Source organism: Taeniopygia guttata, chromosome 27 (assembly GCF_048771995.1).
Source record: "Taeniopygia guttata chromosome 27, bTaeGut7.mat, whole genome shotgun sequence".
NCBI lineage: Eukaryota > Metazoa > Chordata > Aves > Passeriformes > Estrildidae > Taeniopygia > Taeniopygia guttata.
This window is the reverse complement of record NC_133052.1, coordinates 2,216,712-2,238,886: the sequence shown is the minus strand read 5'-3', so window position 1 is coordinate 2,238,886 and position 22,175 is coordinate 2,216,712. Positions and strand designations below refer to the sequence as shown.

At 61.4% G+C, this 22,175-nt stretch overlaps 4 protein-coding genes across 6 annotated transcripts; 2 read left to right on the top strand and 2 right to left on the bottom strand.

Annotated features, from left to right (window-relative positions):
* The first annotated feature begins 1,121 nt into the window (after positions 1 to 1,121).
* On the top strand, positions 1,122 to 13,098 carry WNK4 (WNK lysine deficient protein kinase 4). Of its 3 annotated transcripts, XR_005982605.2 has the most exons (21): positions 1,122 to 1,677; positions 6,316 to 6,488; positions 6,641 to 6,861; positions 7,283 to 7,440; positions 7,956 to 8,044; positions 8,119 to 8,338; positions 8,415 to 8,745; positions 8,904 to 9,034; positions 9,102 to 9,169; positions 9,259 to 9,400; positions 9,511 to 9,627; positions 9,701 to 9,856; positions 10,139 to 10,196; positions 10,325 to 10,459; positions 10,589 to 11,169; positions 11,400 to 11,496; positions 11,589 to 12,015; positions 12,135 to 12,337; positions 12,583 to 12,680; positions 12,760 to 12,876; positions 12,935 to 13,098. XR_005982605.2 is itself a non-coding variant. In XM_030256350.4 (20 exons), exons 1-20 carry the CDS (start codon positions 1,225 to 1,227, stop codon positions 12,775 to 12,777), a joined length of 3,876 nt encoding a protein of 1,291 aa, XP_030112210.4. In that variant the 5' UTR covers positions 1,122 to 1,224; the 3' UTR covers positions 12,778 to 13,098. The 3 variants fall into 3 exon arrangements, 2 of the variants coding, with proteins under 2 accessions (XP_030112210.4, XP_041577376.2); XM_030256350.4 differs by having other exon boundaries at positions 12,760 to 13,098; XM_041721442.2 differs by having other exon boundaries at positions 12,757 to 13,098.
* Positions 13,099 to 13,246: 148 nt separating this feature from the next.
* On the bottom strand, positions 13,247 to 13,925 carry COA3 (cytochrome c oxidase assembly factor 3). Its single transcript, XM_012571134.5, has 2 exons — positions 13,673 to 13,925; positions 13,247 to 13,598 (listed from the first exon to the last, which is right to left on the bottom strand). The coding sequence occupies exons 1-2, from the start codon at positions 13,908 to 13,910 to the stop codon at positions 13,486 to 13,488; spliced, it is 351 nt and encodes a 116-aa protein (XP_012426588.5). The 5' UTR covers positions 13,911 to 13,925; the 3' UTR covers positions 13,247 to 13,485.
* A 67-nt stretch (positions 13,926 to 13,992) lies between these two features.
* CNTD1 (cyclin N-terminal domain containing 1) lies at positions 13,993 to 18,220 on the top strand. Its single transcript, XM_072919003.1, has 9 exons — positions 13,993 to 14,086; positions 14,201 to 14,222; positions 14,292 to 14,528; positions 14,612 to 14,687; positions 14,915 to 15,086; positions 15,500 to 15,662; positions 16,116 to 16,260; positions 16,639 to 16,735; positions 17,070 to 18,220. The coding sequence occupies exons 3-9, from the start codon at positions 14,357 to 14,359 to the stop codon at positions 17,229 to 17,231; spliced, it is 987 nt and encodes a 328-aa protein (XP_072775104.1). The 5' UTR covers positions 13,993 to 14,086; positions 14,201 to 14,222; positions 14,292 to 14,356; the 3' UTR covers positions 17,232 to 18,220.
* Positions 18,095 to 22,163, bottom strand: BECN1 (beclin 1). The gene is made up of 11 exons (XM_030256372.4): positions 21,979 to 22,163; positions 21,832 to 21,899; positions 21,702 to 21,760; positions 21,266 to 21,356; positions 20,872 to 21,008; positions 20,526 to 20,720; positions 20,153 to 20,299; positions 19,525 to 19,674; positions 19,378 to 19,438; positions 18,765 to 18,907; positions 18,095 to 18,482 (listed from the first exon to the last, which is right to left on the bottom strand). Exons 1-11 carry the CDS (start codon positions 22,106 to 22,108, stop codon positions 18,314 to 18,316), a joined length of 1,350 nt encoding a protein of 449 aa, XP_030112232.1. The 5' UTR covers positions 22,109 to 22,163; the 3' UTR covers positions 18,095 to 18,313.
* Between the last annotated feature and the right edge of the window lie 12 nt (positions 22,164 to 22,175).

The window sequence follows — 22,175 nt, the reverse complement described above, 5'->3', positions numbered from 1 at the left end:
GCAGGAGGAGGTGGGTCGGGTGGGGTAAGCAGAGCAGAGATCAGCAGCGAGACGCAGATCGGCCAGGAACATTCCATTAAATACTTGTCCCTCCCTCTTGTCCCCTCCCCAGCGGGGATTTGTGGGGAGCAGCCGTGCGGGACGTGGCCACAGCCGAGCTGCAGGTCAGCAGCCCCAGTCACCCGGCATCACCCTGCGGGTGCCAGCTTGGCGTTAGGAGACCACGACTGCGTTCCCTTGTCCATCCACTCCTTAATGTTTCCGGTATCGTTGAGTAGAAACAATCTGGCCTCAGGGAAAAGAAATCAGCGGTGGCCTCAATTGCTTTGTGTTTTATGTAAACAGCCTCACCGGCAGAACAACCTTCTCCTTGAGCCTGGAGAGACAACACGCTCTTGTCCGGCTGTTGGCTCCCGCGGGGCTGACACACACCTTCGACTCTTCCTATTTGCGTGACCCTAATTTCAGGATTTCGGACCGCAGTGAACCCGAGCGGGATTGTTTGGGACAGCGTGAGGGGGAACTCGCGTCCCGGCAGCGGCGCTCCGCTGCTCCAGCACACGCTGCTCCGGGACCAGGGTCAGAAACTCCGAGGAAATGTTTGAACCGGGGACGTTCCTGCGTTAGTCACAGCGGCCCCGGAGCCCCACGGGGGCGGCGGCCGGGACGGGGCTGTCCTGCGGGGAGGGGCTGCGAGGAGCCCCGGGGGCAGCGCGGACCCGGTGGGCGCCAGGCGGTGCCGGGGACATCCCGGTATCCCGGGAGCGGTGCCGGGGCGCGGGGCCCCGCTCGCAGCCCGTGTCCGCCGCTGCAGCGCTGGGCGCCGTCCCGGGGCCGTGCCCGGTGCGGTGCCGGTGCGGTGCCCCTGCCCGGCGCGGTGCCGGTGCCCCTGCCCGGTGCGGTTCCCGGTGCGGTGCCCCTGCCCGGTGCGGTTCCCGGTGCGGTGCCCCTGCCCGGCGCGGTGTCGGTACGGTGCCCCTGCCCGGTGCGGTGCCCCTGCCCGGTGCGGTGCCCGGTGCGGGCCGGTGGCGCAGCACGGGCGGGGGGCGGCGGTCGCTCGGGGGCGGACCCGGGCGGGGCGGGGGCGGTGCCGCGGGGCGGGGCGGCGGCGGTGCCGGAGCCGGTGCCCGGAGCGGGTCTCGGCGGTCGCTGCTGGCTGCGGGGTGGCGGAGGCCACGGGTGCGAAGCTGCGCGGGAGCCGCCGCTCCCACCGGGCCGGAGCCGATGCTGGCGGCCGAGCCCGCCGCTGCCGGAGCCATGTCCCATCCCGAGGCAGAGCGGGCGGACAGCGGCTCCGCGCCGCAGCCAGAACCGGAGCCGGGTCCGGGGCTCACCGGACGGGCCCCGCACCGTAACTGCAGCCGGCGGTCCTCGGGGCGCGATTCCCGCCGTGCTTCCTCCCGCTTCAACCGGCGGAGCTCGGCCGAGCTGGAGCTGCTGGGGTACCCGCCGCCGGACGGGGAGCGCGGGGGGTCGCCGCCGCCGCCGCCGGCCGCTGCCGGGCTCCGGGAACCGGAGGAGACGGAGAGCGAGGAGGTGGAGACGCGGGCGGTCGCCACCTCCCCCGACGGCCGGTTCCTCAAGTTCGACATCGAGATCGGCCGCGGCTCCTTCAAGACCGTCTACAAGGGGCTGGACACGGAGACCACCGTGGAGGTGGCCTGGTGCGAGCTGCAGGTACGGCCCCTGCCAGCGCCTCCGCCCCTGTCTGCCCGCACCCACAGACCCCCGCCCCGGGGCAAGGGGCTCGGGAGAGGCACCTGGACCCTCTTCTGTCCAGGTTCCATGCGCAGCCCTCCCCGGCCCTGACCCTGCTGCTGTGTGGGACCCGCGGGGCGCTTCCCGGGCTGGAGCCTGTACCGGCGAGGGCGGGCACCCTCGAGCCTCCGCTTCTGCCCTGCACTGTGCCCATCACTGCCCGTGCCTCGGTGCCTCGTGGCTCTGCTGGCTCGCACGCAGCCTCCTGCCTGCTTAGTGCCGCGCTCCTGGCCCTCCTGCTCATCAGGTGCTGTTTTCCATTTGCTTTCTTGCTGCCTGCACTATGGAGCACACCAGGGTGCCCACGTTCTTGATGCCAGTCCCTGCTCTGGCACTTAACAGGTGGATCTGGGGCTGAGCATCCATGCCACCGCCTTTCCGATGCTCAGCAGCTCGCAGCTTTCCCTCCAGGAGGACAGTGAGGGCAGCAGTGCCCTCTCTGCATGCCTGCCTGTGCTTGTGCTGGAGCTGCCTCCAAGGCTTGCTCTGAGAGCCCTTGGTGTGCCCTGGGGCACCTGCCTGCAGCGAGCTGGGGCTGGCTGTCAGCTGGGAGCAGGGTGCCACACGACCTTGGTGCTCTCTGCCTGCTTGACCTTGGCTGAAGTCGTGTACATGGCCACCTGTGAGTGGTTTCTGTGATGCTGCCAGGGGTGGCAGGATACTGGAAGAGCTGGACCTGTGGTTCCAGGTCTCTGAGGAGCATCCCTGTTCTCCTCTCTGTGCTGTGGGACTGCCTTTTCTCCTTGGAGCACCTGGGGAGGGGTTTTGGTGAAGTCCAAAGTCTCCCTCAGGCTCCTGAGCCTGGGATGGCTGCTGTGGTGGGAAGGTCCAAGTCCTTGTTGACACAGAAAAACGTGTCTTGCGAGTTTGTTGTCTTGTTCCCAAAAGCTCAGTGCAGTTGCAGGTGGCTGCCAGGGCTGGGTCCTTGGAGTGGCTGCAGCCCAGCAGAGCAAGAAGAGATCCTGAGAGACTGGTGGGTGGTTTTTAGAGGGCTGACTATGGCCTCAGTGAGGAAGGTGAAGATTTGCCCCTCACCCCCATGGATTCCACAATTTCTCCTGTTGTTGAGAGTTCAGTTCAGAGCCAGCTCAGTTCTCACAAAGCCCCACAGCTCTGTCCAAACGCCCCTGAGCTCTCTTGAGTCCTGCATCCCTTCAGGTGGCAACCACTGACTGGAACAGGCTCTCCTCCTTGGTGAACTCAGGACCTTCCTCCCCTGGATGAGTCAGTTGTCCCCAGCGTTTCCCTCAGCTGCTCCGTGTCCCTCCATGTGGGTCTCAGCCCCATGGCCCAGCCGTGGCCCAGCTGCCCTGCCCTGGGCCTGGCACACAGCTGGCAGGGCTGGCAGCAGCTCCCTGCAGGCAGTGCTGCTGTCTTGGAGGGGCTGCCAAGGGGATGAGCCTGCAGCACTCAGGTGGAAGGGAAAAGGGAGCTGGGAAGCAAAATGCTTCCGTGTTCCAGTCCAGTGTTCCAGTCCAGCTGGCCCCGTTGCTGGTGCTGCGAGGCAGCCAGGCAGGAGTGGCAGAAGCACTCACTTGTCCCCTGGGGGTGGCTGTGGAGAGGCTGGGGTCCAGGCTGAGCCCCTGAGGGCCCTGCCACGGACCCTCCTGTGAGCATCCCACAGTGCTGGGTGCAGACCTGACCCCTCTGGCCCTGCACCCTCCCACGCCACGTCCCTGCTCCCACCCGTGCCTGCCCCTGCCCCTGCCCTCCCCACCCAGCGTTTGGCTGAATTCCACTGACTGCTCTTTATCCACTGTCTCTTGTACCCAAATCCGTGTCCCACAAGGGGCTAAGAGCACAGACGCAGACATTTAGAAGTTTGTTTTTTTTTTCAGCAATCATGCAAAGAATTGGACACTGTGACACAAATACGGGATTTGGAACCACAAATAAAAATGGTTGTGGTTCTGCCATTTTAAAAATAGCTTTGTCGTGTGCACTTCACAGTTCTCCTTCTATTGCCTTTCAATTCCAAATGAGTACTTAACCTCAGGCCTGACCTGTTCTGCACCAGAGAACCCGGTTCAGTGCTGTGATGGATCCCAGTCCCAAACCCCAGCTCTCCCTGCTGTCCTTGCCCTGACCTTCCCTCCTCAGAGCCTCTGAGGCAGAGGTTGGTTTTGCCTGTCTTGTGAGACCCCTCAGGGGACCTGCCCATCCCTGTCCCCTGTCCTGAAGGCAGCGTCTGTCTGTCCCTCTGCACAGCCCCACTGTTTGTGCTTTCCAGCTTTAGCCTGGCACTATTTCTGTCCTAGGTGCTGCGGGCGGTGGGGAAAGAGGAAGCAGGGAGGAAACCAGAGGCCCAGAGTGGGGTCGGGCTGTAAATACCTGACTGTGCGACTTTCCTGTGGAACCCCTTGGGGTTCCCCAAGTGGGCAAGAGCATTCTGGGCACTGCTGTGCCTCCCCTGGCTGGGCAGGTAACCTTAGCCAGCAGCCCCGGGGCTCAGGGCACCTTGTGTGTGTGCTCACATGGCTGTGAGCACACAGGAGTTCCTGCTTGGCGGAGCAGACCCACGGGGAGATCAGCGAGGCGCTGGCACCCACTGCTGCAGAGAGCTGGCACCTCTGTGGGGGCTCACAGGGGGAGTCCCTGTGGCTGTGGGCACGGCTGGAGGGAGTGCTGGGCACTTTCCAGCCCTGTGCTCTGAATGCCCCTCCAGAGTGCAAGTGCCAGTGCAGAGGCAGGGATGGGAGAGCCCTGAGAGTGTTGCAGTGAGCTCTGAGCACCGGTGCTGCCAGGCTGGGGACTGCTGCAGGGAAAACAGCCGTCCTCAGCCACCCAGCCCCACCCTCCCTTCTCCTGCAACTGGCCTCAGCTCCTGGTGCTGGCTGTGCTGGGCTCCTCAGCAGCCAGCTCCTGGCTCACAGGATGGGCTGGACCAGTGCCACCCACTCCTCATGGTCCCCATGCCACCACCCCCAGCGTCCTCCTCCACCCTGTGCGGGTGCTGTGAGGAGAGGACACGGTGTGCCCATGCTGTGTGCCATGTCTGTGCTGGCAGCCCTGTCTGCCCTGCCCCTGCTAGGCCCAGGCTGGGCTTTGATGCCCACACTCAACGGGGAGAGCATCAGCACGGGCCTGGGAGCTGCTGCCACTTTGGTCATGTGGAAGGAACGATGCCAAGCAAGCCCACCAGCCCTGGCACAGGTCTGGGGGACAGGCTTGGCTCCCCCAGACCTTACTCCAGGCACTCTGGGAGAGGTGGCCTTGTGCTGGGGCTCTGCCTGGAATTTGGCATGGCACAGTGAGGGCTGTGCTGGCACAACTGCTCCAGTTGGGGTCCAGTCTCGCTGAGCTGGGAGAGCCATGGGCACCTGCGACTCCCCAGTTCACAGCCCGTGTCAGCTTCCCCACGCCCTTGCAGGTTTGTGGGGTGCAGTGAAGCCTCTGGACACCTCTCAGTGGGTAGGAAGGGGCAAGAGGGGTGGTGGTGGCCGTGGCACGGCAGGGCAGCCGGTGTGTGGTGTGTGCTGCTGGCCCTGCAGGGGTTCGGCTGCTGTTTTCCTCCTTCCCTATGAAAGGTCCCATTCATGCTGCTGCAGCAGGCTCAGGTCCTCGTCTGGGCTCAGCCTGTCCCTGAGCATGTATTAAATGTGGGGGGATTATGGAGCAGCTCCAGCCAAGCCATGGGGCCGCCTGTGATGCAACGAAAATGTTACGAAAGCCGACAGGATTGATGGATGGTGGCCACTGGCCAAGAGGCCGAGACAGCTCTGGCAGCACTGGTGGTGGGAGCTCTGTGGCAGCTCCAGTTTCCTTGGCCTCTGAACGTGGGCTGGGCAGGGGTCCCAGCTCGGAGGCCCCAGGCTCTCCAGCAGCTGAGCTCTGCAGGACCCCAGGCTGTGGTGGAGTTCTCGCTGCTCCTGCTCCTGCCCAGGGCTGAGGGCTCCCAGTCCCTCGGGGCTGGACCTGGCTCCTCTAGCTCTGGCCTGTCAGCTCCCCTCTTCCTGCACCCTTCAGCATTCGGGGGCTGTCCCCTCCGCTGGCCCCTGCCCCAGCTGCAGTCAGCACCCTCGGCTTGTGTTTCCACTTTAATTAACTCGAGCAGGAGGAACATGGAAAAACCTGGGCTGGAGCCTCCCCCGCCTGCTTTCCCCAACAAAGGCCTCATTGAGGCTGGCCCAGCACTCGCTGCACAGAGCCCAGTGCTGCTGGTGCCCCGGTGGGGCAGAAGAGCCGTGGCCATCGGCTCTGCACAAGGCAGGATGGCAGCAGCTTCTGCAGAGCCCCCACAGCTGCAGGCTGGACTCCCTGTCCCGAGGCAGCGTGGGGCAACGGGGAACTGCTCGGGTTCCTCGGTGCCTCATCTGTCGTGCACCCACTCAGAGTGGTGGGCTGGTGGGGGGACCACAGGCCAGGGTGGCCCCAGCTTGGTGTGCGCCACAGGGCTGGGGGACAGCAGGTCTGACCCAAGCTCTGTGCCACAGGAGCCTCCTCTGCCTTGTATGTAGGGAGTGGGGATGGGGACCTGAGGGTCTCTTGTGGCCAGGGCACCCCCTGTGCTGGGCAGGACCCCACGTGCCCTCCTCACACCCCCCCTGGCCCCCACAGACACGGAAGCTGTCCAAGACGGAGCGGCAGCGCTTCAGCGAGGAGGTGGAGATGCTGAAGGGGCTGCAGCACCCCAACATCGTCCGCTTCTACGACTCCTGGAAGTCAACTATCAAAGGGCAGATCTGCATCGTGCTGGTCACAGAACTCATGACGTCTGGCACCCTGAAAACGTGATTGGGGCGTGCAGGGGAGGGAACAGGGTCCCTGCTCTTTGTTGTGGGGTCATCTGGGTCTGGATGGCAATGGGAGGAGGGTGGGCTGGAGCCAAGGCTGGGCCACGAGTCCAAGCCCCACAGGTCTGAGCCCCGTTGGTCCCTGGCAGGTATTTGAAGCGCTTTAAGGAGATGAAGCTGAAGGTGCTGCAGCGCTGGAGCCGGCAGATCCTCAAGGGTCTGCATTTCCTGCACACTCGCTCGCCCCCCATCATCCACCGCGACCTCAAGTGTGACAACATCTTCATCACGGGCCCCACGGGCTCCGTCAAGATCGGGGACCTGGGCCTGGCCACGCTCAAGCGAGCCTCCTTTGCCAAGAGTGTGATAGGTGGGGCTGGGCTGTGGGAGCCGTGGGGGCTGCAGGGCTGGGCTGTGGGAGCCGTGGGGGCTGCAGGGCTGGGCTGTGGGAGCCGTGAGGGCTGCAGGGCTGGGCTGTGGGAGCCGTGAGGGCTGCAGGGCTGGGCTGTGGGAGCTGTGGGGCTGCAGGGCTGGGCTGTGGGAGCTGTGGGGCTGCAGGGCTGGGCTGTGGGAGCCGTGAGGGCTGCAGGGCTGGGCTGTGGGAGCCGTGGGGGCTGCAGGGCTGGGCTGTGGGAGCCGTGGGGGCTGCAGGGGCTGGGCTGTGGGAGCTGTGGGGCTGCAGGGGCTGGGCTGTGGGAGCCGTGGGGGCTGCAGGGCTGGGCTGTGGGAGCCGTGGGGGCTGCAGGGCTGGGCATCCCGGGGCTGCACTGGAGCTGCACTGCTGCCTCCAGGCACCCCCGAGTTCATGGCGCCGGAGATGTACGAGGAGAAGTACGACGAGGCGGTGGACGTCTACGCCTTCGGGATGTGCATGCTGGAGATGGCCACCTCGGAGTACCCCTACTCCGAGTGCCAGAACGCCGCCCAGATCTACCGCAAGGTCACCTCGGTGAGGCCCAGCCCCGGCTGGGGTGCTGCTGATCCCAAGGGAGGCAGGACAGGGGCTGGGGGCATGGTCAGCTGAAGCTGTCAGGCCTTGCTGCTGACAAAATGTGTCCCTGTGTGGGTTGTGTGAGTGGCTAAAGATGGTCTGGGCAGTGAGGGGTTGCTCTGCCAGCCCATGGAGCTGTGGGTGGTGGTGGTGGGGCCGTGGCTTGGCCAGACCCCCCATCCCTGGCTCTGCAGCAGCCACTGCCAGCATGTTAATGGGGTGGAACGGGAGCAGTCTGCTCGGTCACCCTGGCCTGGGGCACTGCAGCTGCCCAGACCAGTCACACCCGGTTCCTGCCAGCTCCTGCCTGTTGGGTGGAAACTCAGAGCCCTGGGGCATCCTGGCCCACACATGGCCTGGCCACAGGAGCCACTGCAGAGCTCGTGGGGCCCTGGGCTGGTTGTTCCCTGGGCCCAGGGGGTCCCACACTGCAGTGGGTTGGCACAGGAGGTGCTCACTCTCATTACCCCCAGGGCCTGAAGCCCAGCAGCTTCTACAAGGTGAAGGTGCCCGAGCTGAAGGAGATCATCGAAGGCTGCATCCGCATGGACAAGAACGAGAGGTGGGGGCAGAGCGGGGCCTGGGTGGCAGGGTCCCCCCTGGCCCCGAGCCCGTGCTGAGCTGTGCCCTCCGCAGGTACACCATCCAGGACCTGCTGGAGCATTCCTTCTTCCAGGAGGACACAGGGGTGCACGTGGAGCTGGCTGAGGAGGATGACGGAGTCAAGTCTGGGCTCAAGCTCTGGCTGCGCATGGACGACACAAAGAAGCTGCACGGCAAATACAAGGACAACAACGCCATCGAGTTCCTCTTTGAGCTCTACAAGGATGTGGCAGAGGAGGTGGCCCAGGAGATGGTGGGTACAGAGATGGGGGAGCCCTGGGTGCTGTGGGGTCCCTACAGCCTGAAGTGACAAGCTCCCTCCTGTGCAGGTGGTCCTGGGCTTTGTCTGTGAGGCCGACTACAAGCTGGTGGCCAAGGCTGTGCGGGACCGCGTGGTCGCCATCAAGCGCAAGCGGGAGAAGCTGAAGCGTGCCCAGGGCGCTCCATCACCCGCAGAGCCAGGGCAGCCGCCAGGTGTCCTGCGGCTCCTGGAGGAGCTCAAGTCCCCGCTGCCACCTGGTGCCCCCACGCCTGCCCCGGCCACCCCTGGCTCTGGGGACTCGGCCTTCAGCAGCACCTTCCCCTTGGAGCCTGAGGAGCCTGAAGCTGACCAGCACCAGCACTTTACCTACCGGCACACCAGCTACTCCTCAGCCACCTGTGAGTGGGCACCAAGGGGGCAACAGTCGGGTGGGCAGCAGGGGATGTGGGGTGGGAGGCGGGTGGGGGGTCTGTCAGCTTCTCCCAGCCCCACAGCCCTTTCCCAGTGCCCAGCCAGGGAAGGGACCGGCTTCGGTTCATGCCTCACTCCTCCGCAGCCGACTGCGAGACCGATGGCTACCTGAGCTCCTCTGGCTTCCTGGACTCCCCGGACCTGGCCCATCGCAGCTTTGTGGCAGTGGACCCCACCAGCCCACCGCCCACGCGGCCCGTGCGCCGTTTCCCCACGGTGAGCACGGCCCCACGGGGGGGTCAGGGCAGCCGTGGGGCCGTGCTCACCCATCCTCTCCCTGCAGAGCATCGCCGTGCAGCTGCCCACCGAGCATTTGCCCCCTGCCAGTGGCTTCTCCTCCTCGGTGGACAGGTGAGGCTGGGGGGTCGGGCAGGGCTGGACGGGGAGTGTGGTGCTTGGGAATGGCCACGCTGATGCTCCGGAGCTGGGGCTTCCTGCAGCTACACCTCGGATGTGGCATCGGGCATGAGCGATGGCTGTGAGGGGCTCTCGGCCAGCGAGCAGAGCTCCAAGCTGCCGCCCAAGAGAGCCTCGGGGAAGCTGCTGCGGCGCCGAGCCCGCTCCAGGCTGCGCATCACCAACGTGAGTGCCACAGGGGCCAGGCAGGGCCGGGCAGGGCCAGGCAGGGCCAGGCAGGGCCAGGCAGGGACCAGGTGAGTTCTCCTGGGCTGAGCCAGCCCTGCTGCCCACAGATCTCCGACAAGAACGACCGAGTGGTGGAGTGCCAGCTGCAGACCTACAACAACAAGATGGTGACCTTCAAGTTCGACCTGGACGGGGACAACCCGGAGGAAATTGCAGCCGCCATGGTGAGAGCAGGGGGAGGGTGAAGGTGGGGCCTGCCCCGCAGGGCCGGGTGCTGAACGGCCCCTCCACCCTCAGGTCCACAATGAGTTCATCCTCAAGTCGGAGCGGGAGAGTTTCATCAGCCGCATCCGGGACATCATCCACCGCGTGGAGACCCTGCTCCGCAAGGACGGCCGCGGTGGCACCGAGCTGCCCAAGGGCCCCGAGGCTGACAGTGCTCTGGGCAGCCCCGTGAGTGCCAGCCTGGCCCTGCCAGCGCTGGGGAAGCTGCTGCTGCCTCTGCTGAGCATGGCTTGGGGTGCTGCCTGGCCCCAGGGAGTCCGGGGTGGGGGCTGGGTGCAGGGTCCTCCTGTGGTCACTTGCCTGTGACAAGTCAAGGGGCTCCCCAGCCCAGAAGAGACTCCAGCTCCTGTCCCCACAGGTGGTAGGGCCAGGGTGGGGCCCAGTGGGGGCTTGGCACAGCCTGGCTGGGGCCTCTGCCCCAGTGCTGGGCTCAGCTCACCCTTCTCACAGGTGGACCTGCAGCTGCAGGGGCTCTCGCGCTCCATCTCCTCCTCATCCTCACTCAGTGGTACGTGTGTGCCCCTGTGCAGGCCCTTCCTGTCTCCCCAACCCCATGCAGGGCAGGTGATGGCCTCAGAGGGTCTCAAAGGACATGTCCTGCCCTGGCTGAGGCTGGCTGTCACCCCTATGCCACAGACCTGAGCTGCACCAGTCCCAGCCTGTCTGTCCAGTCCCCTGTCCTGCCGCTGCTGAGCCGCTCCCCATCAGAGACCAACCTGGCCAGTCCAGTGGAGCCTCTGGCAGCCCCGGGGGTACTGGGGTCCCCCACAGGTACCGGTGCTGGCAGGGTGGGTGTGTTCATTGCCCTGGGGCTGCCTGCCCGCTCCCTTCAGGCTCGGGGTGCCTGGGCAGGGGTAGGAGGTGGCCCTGGGGCTGCTCCTGATGCTGCTCTCCCTGCAGGCTCAGCACAGACCTGGCCCCTCGTCTCGATGACTCCCTCCTGGCTCACATCATCACCAGTGCTAACACCAACACTGACTCCCCAGGGGACCCCAGGGGGGCCTGTCCCCCCAGCCCTGCCCCAAGCCCTCCTGTCCCCCCAGCCTGTCCCCACATCCCCTGTTCCCTGGGAGCCCAGCAGTCCCCTGAGCCCCCCCGTGACCAGCACACCCTTGTCCCCCAGTGCCCCCCTCTTGTCCCTGGCCAATGTCTTCTCCCTGGCAGTGATGACCGTGGCCCACACTGTCTCCTCCATTGCCAGCTCAGGTGGGCACCTCTACCCACCACTGCTGCCACGGCCGCAGAGTCTTGCCCTGGGTGCCCCACGCTTTGTCTACCCCGAGCCCACCAGCACAGACAAGCCAGTCCCACCGGGCAGTGGGACCCTGGAGTCAGTGGGAGCTGATGTCCCCACTGCCAGGGTGCCCATATCCCCCCTTCCCTTGGCACCAGCCCCAGTGTACCCCACAGGCAGTGAGGCCGTGGGGAGCCCCCTGCAGCGGCTGAGCACATCCACATCTGGGGGTCCAGAGGGCAGCACGGTGAGTGTGGGTGCACAAGGGCTGTCAGGGCTGCTCCAGGTGCAGCTCGATGTCAGCAGGGCCGGGTGGCTGCTGCAGATGATGCACTGGGCTGGGCTGCAGCCTCATGGCTTGTGGAGGGCTGGGATGCCGGGAGGGCTGAGCGGGTGGCAGATCCCAGGGCACAGAGGGGAGGACAGGAGATGTGCAGGACCTGGGGCGGGCTGCTGACGGTGCTCAGGTGCCCACAGGTGCTGCCCAGTGCCCCCAAGCCCAGCCACTCTCTGATCATCTCGGAGGCACCAGCCCCCAGCGTGCCCAAGGCTCAGCTCTCGCCCATCAATGAAGGTGAGGTGGGGCAGGGCCGAGGCTGTGCCGTGTGCCCGTGCAGGGCCCCCATGCCCCGGCCAGCCCCCAGCAGCTGCCCCTGTCCCCAGCAGAAGCCAAGCCCCAGGTGCTGGGCCGCTTCCAGGTGGTGCCAGCCCAGGACCTGGCTGTGAGCTCCGCGGTGCTGGGCAGCAGTGACGGAGAGCAGCACGGCACGGAGCCGGCGGCGAGCGGCTCCCCGCCTCCCGCCATCCCTGACACGAGCCGCAGCTCCAGCAGTGACTCGGACGTGGCACCGGGGGCAGCGGAGCGAGGCCCCAGGGCTGAGGAGGTGCCAGCCGAGGGGGGCGCGGTGCCCGCTGTGCCGGTGGGGAGCGACCCGGGGGAGGGCCCTGGGGAAGAGAGCACAGAAACCGTGCCGCAGGCCATGCTGAGCCAGGTGTGGCTGAGCTACTCCCGCAGCTTGTCCTACGTGAGCAGCGATGACACCGAGAGCGAGGACGAGGAGATCTGGGAGGAGCTGCAGAACCTGCGCCAGAAGTGAGCCGGGGCTGGGCTGCACCAGGGAGGAGACATGTTCCCCACCCAGCCCGGGTGGGAGCTCGCTGTCCCTTCCCCGGGAAGGGGAACCTCGCTGCCAGCTCCCGTCCTCTCCCCAGGCACCTGGCGGAGGTGCAGCTGCTGCAGAGCGCCCAGAAGAAGGAGATCGAGGAGCTGTACCTGCGCATGGGGAAGCAGCCACCGCTGGGCATCGTCTCGCCGGCTGCCATGCTGTCCGGCCGGCAGCGCCGCCTGTCCAAGGGCAGCTTTAACCCGTCCCGCCGCAACAGCCTGCAGCGCCTGGAGCTGGCACCGCCCGCAGGTGCCAGCCCCCTCCCCTTTCCCTTCGGGCTGGGTGGGACGCAGGGCAGGGACCGGGGGGAGCTGCCCAGCCCCGTGCAGGGACCGGGGCGAGCTGCAGGGACCGGGCCGAGCTGCCCAGCCCCGTGCAGGGACCGGGGCGAGCTGCCCAGCCCCGTGCAGGGACCGGGGGGAGCTGCCCAGCCCCGTGCAGGGACCGGGGGGAGCTGCCCGGCCCCGTGCCCCCCTCACGCCGCTGTCCCGCAGGCATCATGCGGCGGAACTCGCTGAGCGGCAGCAGCACGGGCTCGCAGGAGCAGCGCCTCAGCAAAGGCGTCACCTTCGCCGACGACCTCGGGCGCACGGTAGGGGCAGCGGAGGGTCCCGCCGCGTTCTCTGCACCGTTCTCCGCACCCGGTTCACGGCTGCTTCTCTCCCCAGTAGCCGGCTGGCCAAGAATGACTCCATGAACTACCTCACCCAAGTGCCTGCAGAGCCGGCCCTGCAGAGCCCCCGTGCTCCCTGCAGCAGGGAAGCCGCGGGCCCGGGGGGGTCCCACGGGTGTCTGCCCGCTGTCCCAGCCCCACGTGCGAGGTGTGTCCGTCCTTCGTGCTGGGAGGAGCTGAGCCTGCCCCGAGCACCCCCGGCCTGTGGCAGCCCTGCCTCCACCCCAGCCCCGCTCCGAGTGCCCGCAGCTCCCTCGGCTGCAGAGCAGGAGCCGGGAGCACTTTGTTACGAACTGGCGTTGGAAAAGTGTTTTCATAAACGAGGATTGAATACAAACCACGGCTCTGCGTGTGTGTCTGTCGGGCAGGACGGCGGCTGCTCGCCTCACTGTGTGAGGACAAAGAGTAAACAGAAAATGCCCCCTCAGCCGCCCCCGAGCTGGGCTCAGCCCCAGAGATCCGTGACAACGGGCGCGGACGCGGTCTCCAGTGAGAGGATTTATTGTGGGCAGCGGTGGGACCGGGCGCTCCCGTCCTTCCCACGGGCACGGCCCGGGGCGGCTCTGCCCGCGGGGTCCCGGCCTGCGGGGAGCCCCGGGGCCTTCTCCGGGCCAAAGCAGAGCCCGGGGCAGGCCCGAGGCCCTCAGGCGCATCTGCCTCGAGGCCCGTCGTGCCTGGCGAGGGCGGCAGCTCAGTCAGGGCCGGCCCGGGCCGGGGATCCCGCTCAGCTGGCGGCGCCCTCGGCCCGCGCCCGGGCCCGCGCCCGCGCCGCCTCCGCCTCCTGCTCCAGCTCGTCCAGGAACCGCTCCTGCGACACCGAGTAGAAGGTGTAGCCGTCTGCGGGAGGAGTTAAGGAAAAGCTGCGGGCGCGGCCCCGGAGCCCCCCGGCCCCACCGTTTCCCGGAGGATACAGATGCCGAACGTCACCGCGCCGATGCCGAGCGCCAGCAGGACATTGCGGCTACGAAGCCGGCGCTGCAGGGCGCGCTGGCGCTGGGCGTGCTCCACCTGCGCCATGAGGCGGCGCTGCTCGGGGCTGAGCCCCGGCTCCCGGGCCGGGTCGATTCGCCGCGCGAACTCCGCCTGCCCCGGCTCATTGGGCGCCGCCATCTTGCCGCACCACCTCCGCGCGGCGCCGTGACGCCACATCCGGCGGGGGGGCGCCGGCCAATCGGAGGGCCCGGGCGGCGCGCGCCGTCGAGCGGTTGGTGCGGTCGCGGCATCGGCGCCTGCTGATTGGCGGGGCGGGGTCACGTGCCCGGCCCGGCCCGCGGGCCCCGAGCGCCCGGCCCGGCCCGGTCCGGCCCGACCCGGCCCGGTGCCGCCTCCAGCGGCCACCGGAGCTCCCGAGCCCTGCCCCGGCCCGGCCCGGTGCCGCCTCCAGCGGCCACCGGAGCTCCGGAGCCCCCGAGCCCTGCCCCGGCCCGGCCCGGTGCCGCCTCCAGCGGCCCCCGGAGCTCCGGAGCCCCCGAGCCCTGCCCCGGCCCGGCCCGGTGCCGCCTCCAGCGGCCACCGGAGCTCCGGAGCTCCCGAGCCCTGCCCCGGCCTCTCCCCGCAGCGCTGTGACATCCTTGTCGTCGGCCCTGACCCGCTCCATGGGGTCTCAGGCGCCCCTGGAGCCCCGGGGCCGAGACTCGGGCCCCGTGTTCAGCGGGGTCGCTCCTGAAATCATCGAGGACACGCTGATGCACTTGGCCACGGAGAACGAGCAGTACCTGAGCGAGCTGCCAGAGCAGGCTGGCTGCTTCAAGGAGACACGGATCGTGGGTGAGAGTTGGCCACAGCCGCTCCCGGGGCGGGTGACGGCTGTACCGGGAGGCTGAAATGAGTGACTGCTGTGCTTTTTGCAGAATTTATATTCCTTTTGTCTGAAAAATGGCACTTGGACCAGTCGACGCGGTACCAGGCAGTGGAGTTACTTGAACGGTAACAAGTCCTGAGCACTCAGCACATTTCCCATTCCCTGGTGGGGTTTTGTTGCCCATGCCCTGTCCCACTCTGTCCCAAAACCACACATGGCTAATGTGCGTGTTGAGGCTTTGTCTCCTCATTAATTTAATCCGAATTATTACTTCCACATACACTCTTGTAATTGCCTTTGTTCCTTTTTCTCAGCAGCCAGAACGTTCTCAGAGCAATTGTGGGTTTTGCAGGTTTATGATCAAGCAGGTAGAACAGATGAGGGATGACAGAGGGAGCACTAAAGGTCGTGACCAAGGGCAGAGCAGCAGCTGGAGCTCCATGAGGGAGCAGATCACCAACACCTTTGTCCTGAGACTCGTGTCCTGCGTTCAGCTCGCCAGCAAACTCTCTCTGCACTACAGTGTAAGCCAGCTCAGCCTGTCCTTGCTCTAGCACTGTGGTGAAATCTGCAGTCTATTAATCTCTCTTAAAAATAGATTTCCCTTTTGGAAGGCAGTAGTGATAATGAAATGCCAAGGACACGACATTCCCTTTAGGGTAGGTAAATTGCTCATCCAGTAACAATTTGTTGGGAAGTGTTCCCAGTTCTGGGGTGGAAAAAAGCACAGGAACATCTCAGCCTGTGGTTGTCAAAAATTGTGTGTCCACAGGGGTTCTCACCTGCTTGGGGATGGTTTATTGAGGTGAAACCTGTGGGGAAGGTCAGAGCTGGATTTCCCATGCCAGCTCGGCAGGAGGACAGAGGTGACAGAGCACTTTGTCCCACTGAGTGCCTTACTCCTGGAAGACATTTTGTCTCTTTTTTTCCTCTTCAGAGAGTGACCAGTGACACAGCTTTAACATTTCTGCAATCCTTAAAATACTCCTACACTAAACAGGAATTGCTGGAGTCAGAGCTTGCTGTTTTAAACACTCTGCACTTCCACATCAATGTGTCAACTCCGTTGGCCTACGTGGAATTGCTTCTGGAGGTTCTAGGTGAGAGTAGCAGTCAGAGAGAAAGGGAAGGAATTTTTTTAGTAGGGTCACAGAGCTCTTGCTGGTCTGAAGCAATATATCTTGTATAAAAAGATTTTTGCACATGGAAGTGTTCAGATTGTCCAGAGATTCACTTTTTAGATGAGAACTTTGTCCTTTTTAGAATGTGATGAATGCTGTTGGACAGCCAGTCATGACATGTTCAGTAAAAGATTAAGAGTTTAAAGCCCCCAAATGTGGTGCCAGGTCACATTTTCTACAATCACTCAGCATTTTATTGGCCCACATCTGACAGCCTGAATTGCAGAGTGAAATTATTTCAAGGCTGGGGGATCCTGTGGCATTCTGAGACAGGGCAGTTGTCTTCAGAATTCTCTGTCCCTTATGGTATCTAAGACTCCTAATTCAATTTAGTGACCCCAAATGTGGCACTGATGGTGTGATCTCCTCCAGGATACAACGGCTGCTTGCTTCCTGCCAAACCCTTACACCAGCTGTGTGTGCAGCTGCTGGACTTCTGCTACCTGACCAGAGAGACCATCTATGACACTCTGCTGAAGACTGCCATCGAAAACTCCACACCAAGCAAACTGCAGATGTAAGACCTGACAATCACTTAAAATACCCCTTTGAAATTAAAACCCTTGAAAAAGCTAATAAATGGCAGCATAGCTCTCATTTTGCCATTTTGGAGGCATTAAAAAATAACTAATTTGGGCGGGGCGGGGGGGGGAATTAATAATTGTCTCTAAATATACCAGATCAAAGCAACATGCTTTTCCACAGCTGCTTCAAGGACAAGGAAAGTGTTTCATTTGGTTAAAATCCAGCCTTGCACTGTCAATTTCAGCTGCTGGTGTTGGGCTTTGGTTGGCCTGAATAAGCCAACACGTCCTGGGCACCGGCAACTGGACCAGCAGGAGCTTTTGAACTGTGAAGCAGCATTTTACACCTGAACACACTTTTCCTCCTGCAGAGCCAAGTTTTTAACAGTGAAGGAAGATTTCATGCTCTTGGCTGTTGGAGTCATCAGTACAGGTGTGTTCATCCTGAGCCCCGGGCACTGGGAGCAGGTACAGTCACTGCTGAAGGCGTTGGCTCCACGGGAACTCGGTGCCAAGGTGGTTTATCTGTTCCAGCACAGCAAGTGGGGCTGCACGAGGGAGGGGACACTCTGTGTTTTTAGCAGGAAGCTCCTGTCAGAGCTGAGGGCATGGGGCAGTTCTGTGTGCTGGCACTGCTGAGTTCAGTGCTCCACAGCCACAACAAAACCCCACAATGTTTCACTGGCAGGTAGAGCAGCAATCTCATGGGACAACTGCCTATGAAACTGCCCATGGAGCAGTTACACTTGTCAGTCTGTAAATTCACAGCTTTTAGGTGCTCTATCTTTTTTTTTTTCCCCAGGTTGTGGAGCATTTAAACTGCATCACTGGCATTACCCCACAAAGCATCCTGGAGTTCTCCTACGCCGTGGTGAGGCGCATTGTGGGCAGCACCACACCCGAGCAGCACCGTGGCAACTGTGGGACCAAATCTCCTGAGGACAGAATTCCTCCTCAGAAATAGAAGCACCCTGTCCATCCACTCACTGGCCCAGCAGCAAGAACTGCCACACTGCTGACAACTGTCCCTCCTCTGTGACACTGCCCAGGCACCCAGCACAGCTCAGGGTTACCTGAATTCTGGAACAGCCCATCAGTCTCGTGTTAATTAGCAAAGCTTGTCCTGCCAGGCATCACATTCATGCTCAAAAAGGAGGCCCAACAGCACCATTGTGTTTAGAAATGCCCTAAAAGCTTTATTGTAAAAGCTGCATCTTTTAAGTTTTGAATCTAAGTTCCCTTTAGGCAAAGAGACCCCTCAGAGTAGTTGTGTTTGAAAGGTGCTGCCATGGCTGGTGCTTGGCTGGGGCCAGCTCTCACAAACGGGGCTGCTCTGTCTCCTGGTGCTGCTTTTGCAAAACCCCTGTCTCAGCTGCCTGTGATTGTCCCCTCTGTGCCAGCACCACAGATTTTCCCCTGTGACTGTCACCACAGCAGTGCCCAGGCTGGGTGTCCCTGCGAGTGCCAGGAACTGCTGGCTGCAAACACCTGCAGCGTGGAATAATTTCATTTTCCCTCAGCACAGCCCTGTGCAGGAACAGGCTGCAGGAGGGATTACACTGCTGTCATGGTATCAAACCTTGCTAAGTGCAGCAGCACAAAGAAGTGCTGGCATGACTTAGAAAATATTTTATTTTAAACTGTAGTCACTCTTTAATGACCAGGCAGAGTTCTGGCAGTTTTCCCACATCATTCCCTGTGTTTGTAATGCCCTGCTTTTCCAAGCTTGCATTAGCTGTAACAGAGCAGCATCAAACTGATGGATGTTCTGAAGTTTGACAATTATTTACATGCATGGCCATAAATCCCAAAAATAACATTTTAGAATCCATTTAATAGCTGGGTTTTATTCTGTTCAACTCAATGATACAACTTTGCATATTGCTTTTCTATAAACTACTTGCAATAATGGCATTTAAAATAAAGTGTCTTGTGGATTTTTGGTATTGTAAACATTTTGTACTGGTTAATATTAAGAGACATCTTAATTTGCCTTTCTCCAACACAATGCAGACACTCCACAGCCAGGCCAAGTTCTGATCACAGTTACTTGTTATAGAATTGGGATGAGACCCAGGCAAGGCCCCATTTCAGGTTAGTTAACATGAATTTTAGTGCTTTTGTCCACTGCTCTTCAGAGTTAAATTGTGTTTTAATTGAATAAGAGCCACCACTGCCACCTGTGTCTTCAATCTTTCCTTTCTCCACGTCCATCCTGTATCACACACAAGCTTTAATTAGTGTATTCCTACTGCAAATTTAATCTCAGTATGACACCAAGCACTAAATTTCAATTCTGACAGTAACATTATCCTGATTTTAAAGGGACTTGAGCAAGCCCCAGGGCTCCACCCAAGGGGCTGGCTTTAAGTTTCATTGTAACTAGCAAACACACATCAATAAGAATTCTGTATGATTTCTGGAAAATCTGAAACAGCAAGCAGTGCTAGGGGGGAGCATACAGGGCTGAATCTGACAGTTTTGTGGCAACACTTACCTGTAAGGCAAACAAAACCGAGTTTCACCTTTTTCCACTTCCTCTTTAAACTGTTGCACACAGTCCAGGAATGCCACCATGGCGTGATCAAACTTATTGTCCCAGAAGAACCTCAAGCCTCCAGAGCAGTACAGGGGAAGCTCCTGGGAAAGAGATTTTTATCAGGCACCCCAAGCACTTGTTTTTGATATGGTTACTGCAGCTTTTTAGCCTCATGTGAGGCTTAAATTTGTCATGGGATGCTGAGAAATGGCTTGTGGCACAGGGCAAGTGGCCGGTACTGTGCAAGTGCCTACCATGTGCAGGCACATGTTCCTGACTGCCACCAATCCCAAATCAGGCCATCTACCTGCAAATCACTCCAAAACACGCCTCTGCCGCTGGCCAGGTGTGCCATTCAACAGCTCTGTCACTTTTAACACTGCTGGCTGGCAGCACCAGTGGCTTTGTGCAGGATGTGAGATGTTACAAGTTGGAGGAGTGGGGGCAGCCACCTTTCCTGGACTCCACATCCACAGTTTTGCTTCCTGTAGATTTTGTTTCCTGCATCCCCAGCGTGCCCAGGCTCTGGCACTCAAGGTCAGTGTCCCATAATTTGTCTGGGATCTCTTACCTTGGATTTGTCCGTGAGGGACTCCAAATAGGAGTGGTTGCCATAGGGGACAAGGCGGTATCTGAAAAAAAGACAGAATTCACAGGCACCTGAGTCTGCCTGTCTTCCTCTGGGTCACAAATGAGCTGTGTGAGGTGTTGCAGGTACCTCTGAAACTTCAGGCCCATTTTGTTGGCCAGGGCATGCAGCAGCAGCACAGTCTGCCCCCAGGCAGCGTTGATCTCGTTCCATTCCACAGGAACGCTGGGGAGGCGGCCAAGCCTGAAGTTATTTATTGTGCCAAACTGCCCACTGTGCCTGTGATAAGAATTATAAATAAGTGTACTAGGCTGGGAAAAGCTCCTGGCCTGATAAGCAAATAGGGGCTGTGTCCCAACAGCACAGGGGACACAGTGCCAGCCAAGCACACAGAGAGTTTGGGGCTATTCTTTAACGAGTGTCTGTACATACCAAACATTTGTTCTCTTTTTGTCATAAAAACACAACAGAAACCCCTAGCCAGACTCTTTTAGCTGCCTGCTCTGTGAACCCCAATGCCAGTGTCACTGCTGGCTGGCACAGGGGTTCCCAAAGTGTTACTGGGGCTGCTGAGGGACCCATTGCCCACAGCCTGGCATACTTTACTCAGCTGCCACCCCTGAGAGGTGGCATTCATTGCTTTGCTCAGAGATAATTGTGAGCTGGCTTGCACCTTTCCTGTCAAATGCACTGACTTAAACAGCTCCACACTGCAGATCCCAAGAAAATGGATAAAATATTCCAGTGTCTACGTTACCAGATGTGAAAGGTTGCATTGAACACGTTGGTTTTCTTTAATTTATCCAACTGCATCTGGGCATAGCGCATTTGGTTGTCCACACTTTTCAGCTCATCATCCAGCTCCAGCTGCTGCCTCTTGAACTCACAGTATTCCTTCTGATACCTTTGAGCAGAAACAAGACAAGAAGCGCTGAGTGCTGGCTTCTACCTCAGAGTGACAGCTCTGCAGGCCAGTTTGGTTTTGCCACCTTTTCTTCTGCACAGAGCAGGATATACCAAAATACACTGGAATTTGGGCACATTTACAGGTTTGTCATGTTACCATCTACATGTTCCTCATTTATCTACTCCTCCAAGCCCTGCCACAGCTGCAGGTGCAGCTCACTCACTGAGCCTCCTCCTGCTCCAGCCTCTCGGCCTCTGCCCTGACTCTCTCGAAGTCCTCAGCCACAATCTTGCGGTTCTTCTCAACATCCTCCAGCTCCTGAATCAGCTGCTCTTCCTCCAGTGCCAGTTCCTTCAGTTCTGTCTGCAGCTTCTCTTTATCATCCTCATTCATCTGTTCCAGTATCTCCAGACATCTCCTAGAGGAGAACAACAGGATTAGCAGAACAAGTGCTGCACTGCCAGTCCCCAGTTCTGTGGCAGCCTCTGCAGCTCTTGTCAACCCCGAGCTCTCCACAGATTGTGCCTCGAGCTACAGCAGCTCTGCCGTGGGTCACTGTGATCACTCACTTGTAGTTCTGGCACTCGTTCTCCGTGATGTTGAGCTGTGTGTCCAGCTGGTCCAGCAGAGTGTCCGTGCACTCCTCACACAGCGGGTGATCCACATCTGTCTGCCCAGACATGATGTCAAAGAGGTCGCCAGTGACCTGCAGGAAGGGCTCACATTAGCACAAGTGAACCCACATGCAGCTGCCTGCTGCTGCTCAGCAGCTTCAGCTAGCAAGAATCTTCTTTGCAGGCCAAATACTGATTGAAATAATTTATCTCTGCTCAACTACTCGCCAAACAAGCCCCTGGCAGGCAAATGCTGTGGGAAACTTTGCAGTTTATTTTTGCAGAGCATCAGGAAAAGCTGATGCTCTGTCCCCAAGGACCTGAGTTTGCCAGCCCGTGACCCACTTACCTTCAGTCTCCGGCTGAGGTTCTCCATGGTGCCGCCATCCGAGGCCTCTCCGATCAGCGTGAAGCTGTTGGCACTTTCTGTTGACATCATTCTTGGAGAGAACGTGACTGACATGAGTGCCCAGTGCTGAGGGGAGGCAGCTTGAGCGCCACACCACAATCTGGGGCTGGCTCAGGGAAAAGGGAGGGCAGGAGGCTGGGGTAAGCCGGGTTTTAGGGGCTCTGTCGGGTCTGGGCTGGCCCACAGTGCCCCGAGGACTCTGCAGTTCTGTGTTCGCACTGCCAAGGAGCCCGAGGCTCCTGGGGATCTGCAGGGGAAACTCTAGGGGCTCAGAGGAGCTATTCAGTGTGACCTTTCCCCACGGGGGGACATTTCCGAGGCGCTGACACAGCGCAGCACAAGCTGCCCGGAGGGGGAAGCCAGGCAGCGGCCGTACCTGGCGGGCGGGATGAACCTCCGGGACACGCCATCCTGCCGGTGCTCCACGAAGGCTTCCTGGCGGCAAGGAAACAACATCGTTACCGGCAGGCCCGGGGGAGCTGCCCCGCGCCCCGGCGCGGCCGTACCTCGGTCAGGGCGCTCTCCTCTTCGTGCGGGTCGCCGGGCCTGGCGGGGGCGGCGCTCACCAGCGGGGCTGTGCGAGAGAAGGCGTCAGCCGGGCCCAGGCCTAGGCCCGTGCCCCCGCCCGGCCCCCCACCCCACCCCGGCGGTACCGGTGAGCTCCTGGATGGTGAGGCGGTCGAGCACCTTGAAGGAGGTGTCGAGCTTGAGCGGCTGGCAGCAGCGCTGGCACACGAAGCTGACGTGCGCGGTGCCGCCGCCCGCCGCCCGCGCTGCCTCCATCGCGCCGCGCGCGCGCGCCCCGCCATCGCCGCGCGCCGGACGTGACGCGGGGCGCGGTCCTGGCAGG

Coding starts and splice junctions, on each gene's coding strand:
- WNK4 (XM_030256350.4), top strand. CDS start 1,225: ATGCTGGCGGCCGAGCCCGCCGCTGCCGGAGCCATGTCCCATCCCGAG. Junction 6,862..7,282: donor CTTTGCCAAGAGTGTGATAG/GTGGGGCTGGGC, acceptor TGCTGCCTCCAG/GCACCCCCGAGTTCATGGCG. Junction 11,497..11,588: donor GCTCTCGCCCATCAATGAAG/GTGAGGTGGGGC, acceptor TGTCCCCAGCAG/AAGCCAAGCCCCAGGTGCTG.
- CNTD1 (XM_072919003.1), top strand. CDS start 14,357: ATGGGGTCTCAGGCGCCCCTGGAGCCCCGGGGCCGAGACTCGGGCCCC. Junction 14,529..14,611: donor CAAGGAGACACGGATCGTGG/GTGAGAGTTGGC, acceptor TGCTTTTTGCAG/AATTTATATTCCTTTTGTCT. Junction 15,663..16,115: donor ATTGCTTCTGGAGGTTCTAG/GTGAGAGTAGCA, acceptor GATCTCCTCCAG/GATACAACGGCTGCTTGCTT.
- BECN1 (XM_030256372.4), bottom strand. CDS start 22,108: ATGGAGGCAGCGCGGGCGGCGGGCGGCGGCACCGCGCACGTCAGCTTC. Junction 21,357..21,701: donor AGGTTCATCCCGCCCGCCAG/GTACGGCCGCTG, acceptor GTTCTCTCCAAG/AATGATGTCAACAGAAAGTG. Junction 20,721..20,871: donor AACGAGTGCCAGAACTACAA/GTGAGTGATCAC, acceptor GTTCTCCTCTAG/GAGATGTCTGGAGATACTGG.
- COA3 (XM_012571134.5), bottom strand. CDS start 13,910: ATGTGGCGTCACGGCGCCGCGCGGAGGTGGTGCGGCAAGATGGCGGCG. Junction 13,599..13,672: donor CGCGGTGACGTTCGGCATCT/GTATCCTCCGGG, acceptor CTCCTCCCGCAG/ACGGCTACACCTTCTACTCG.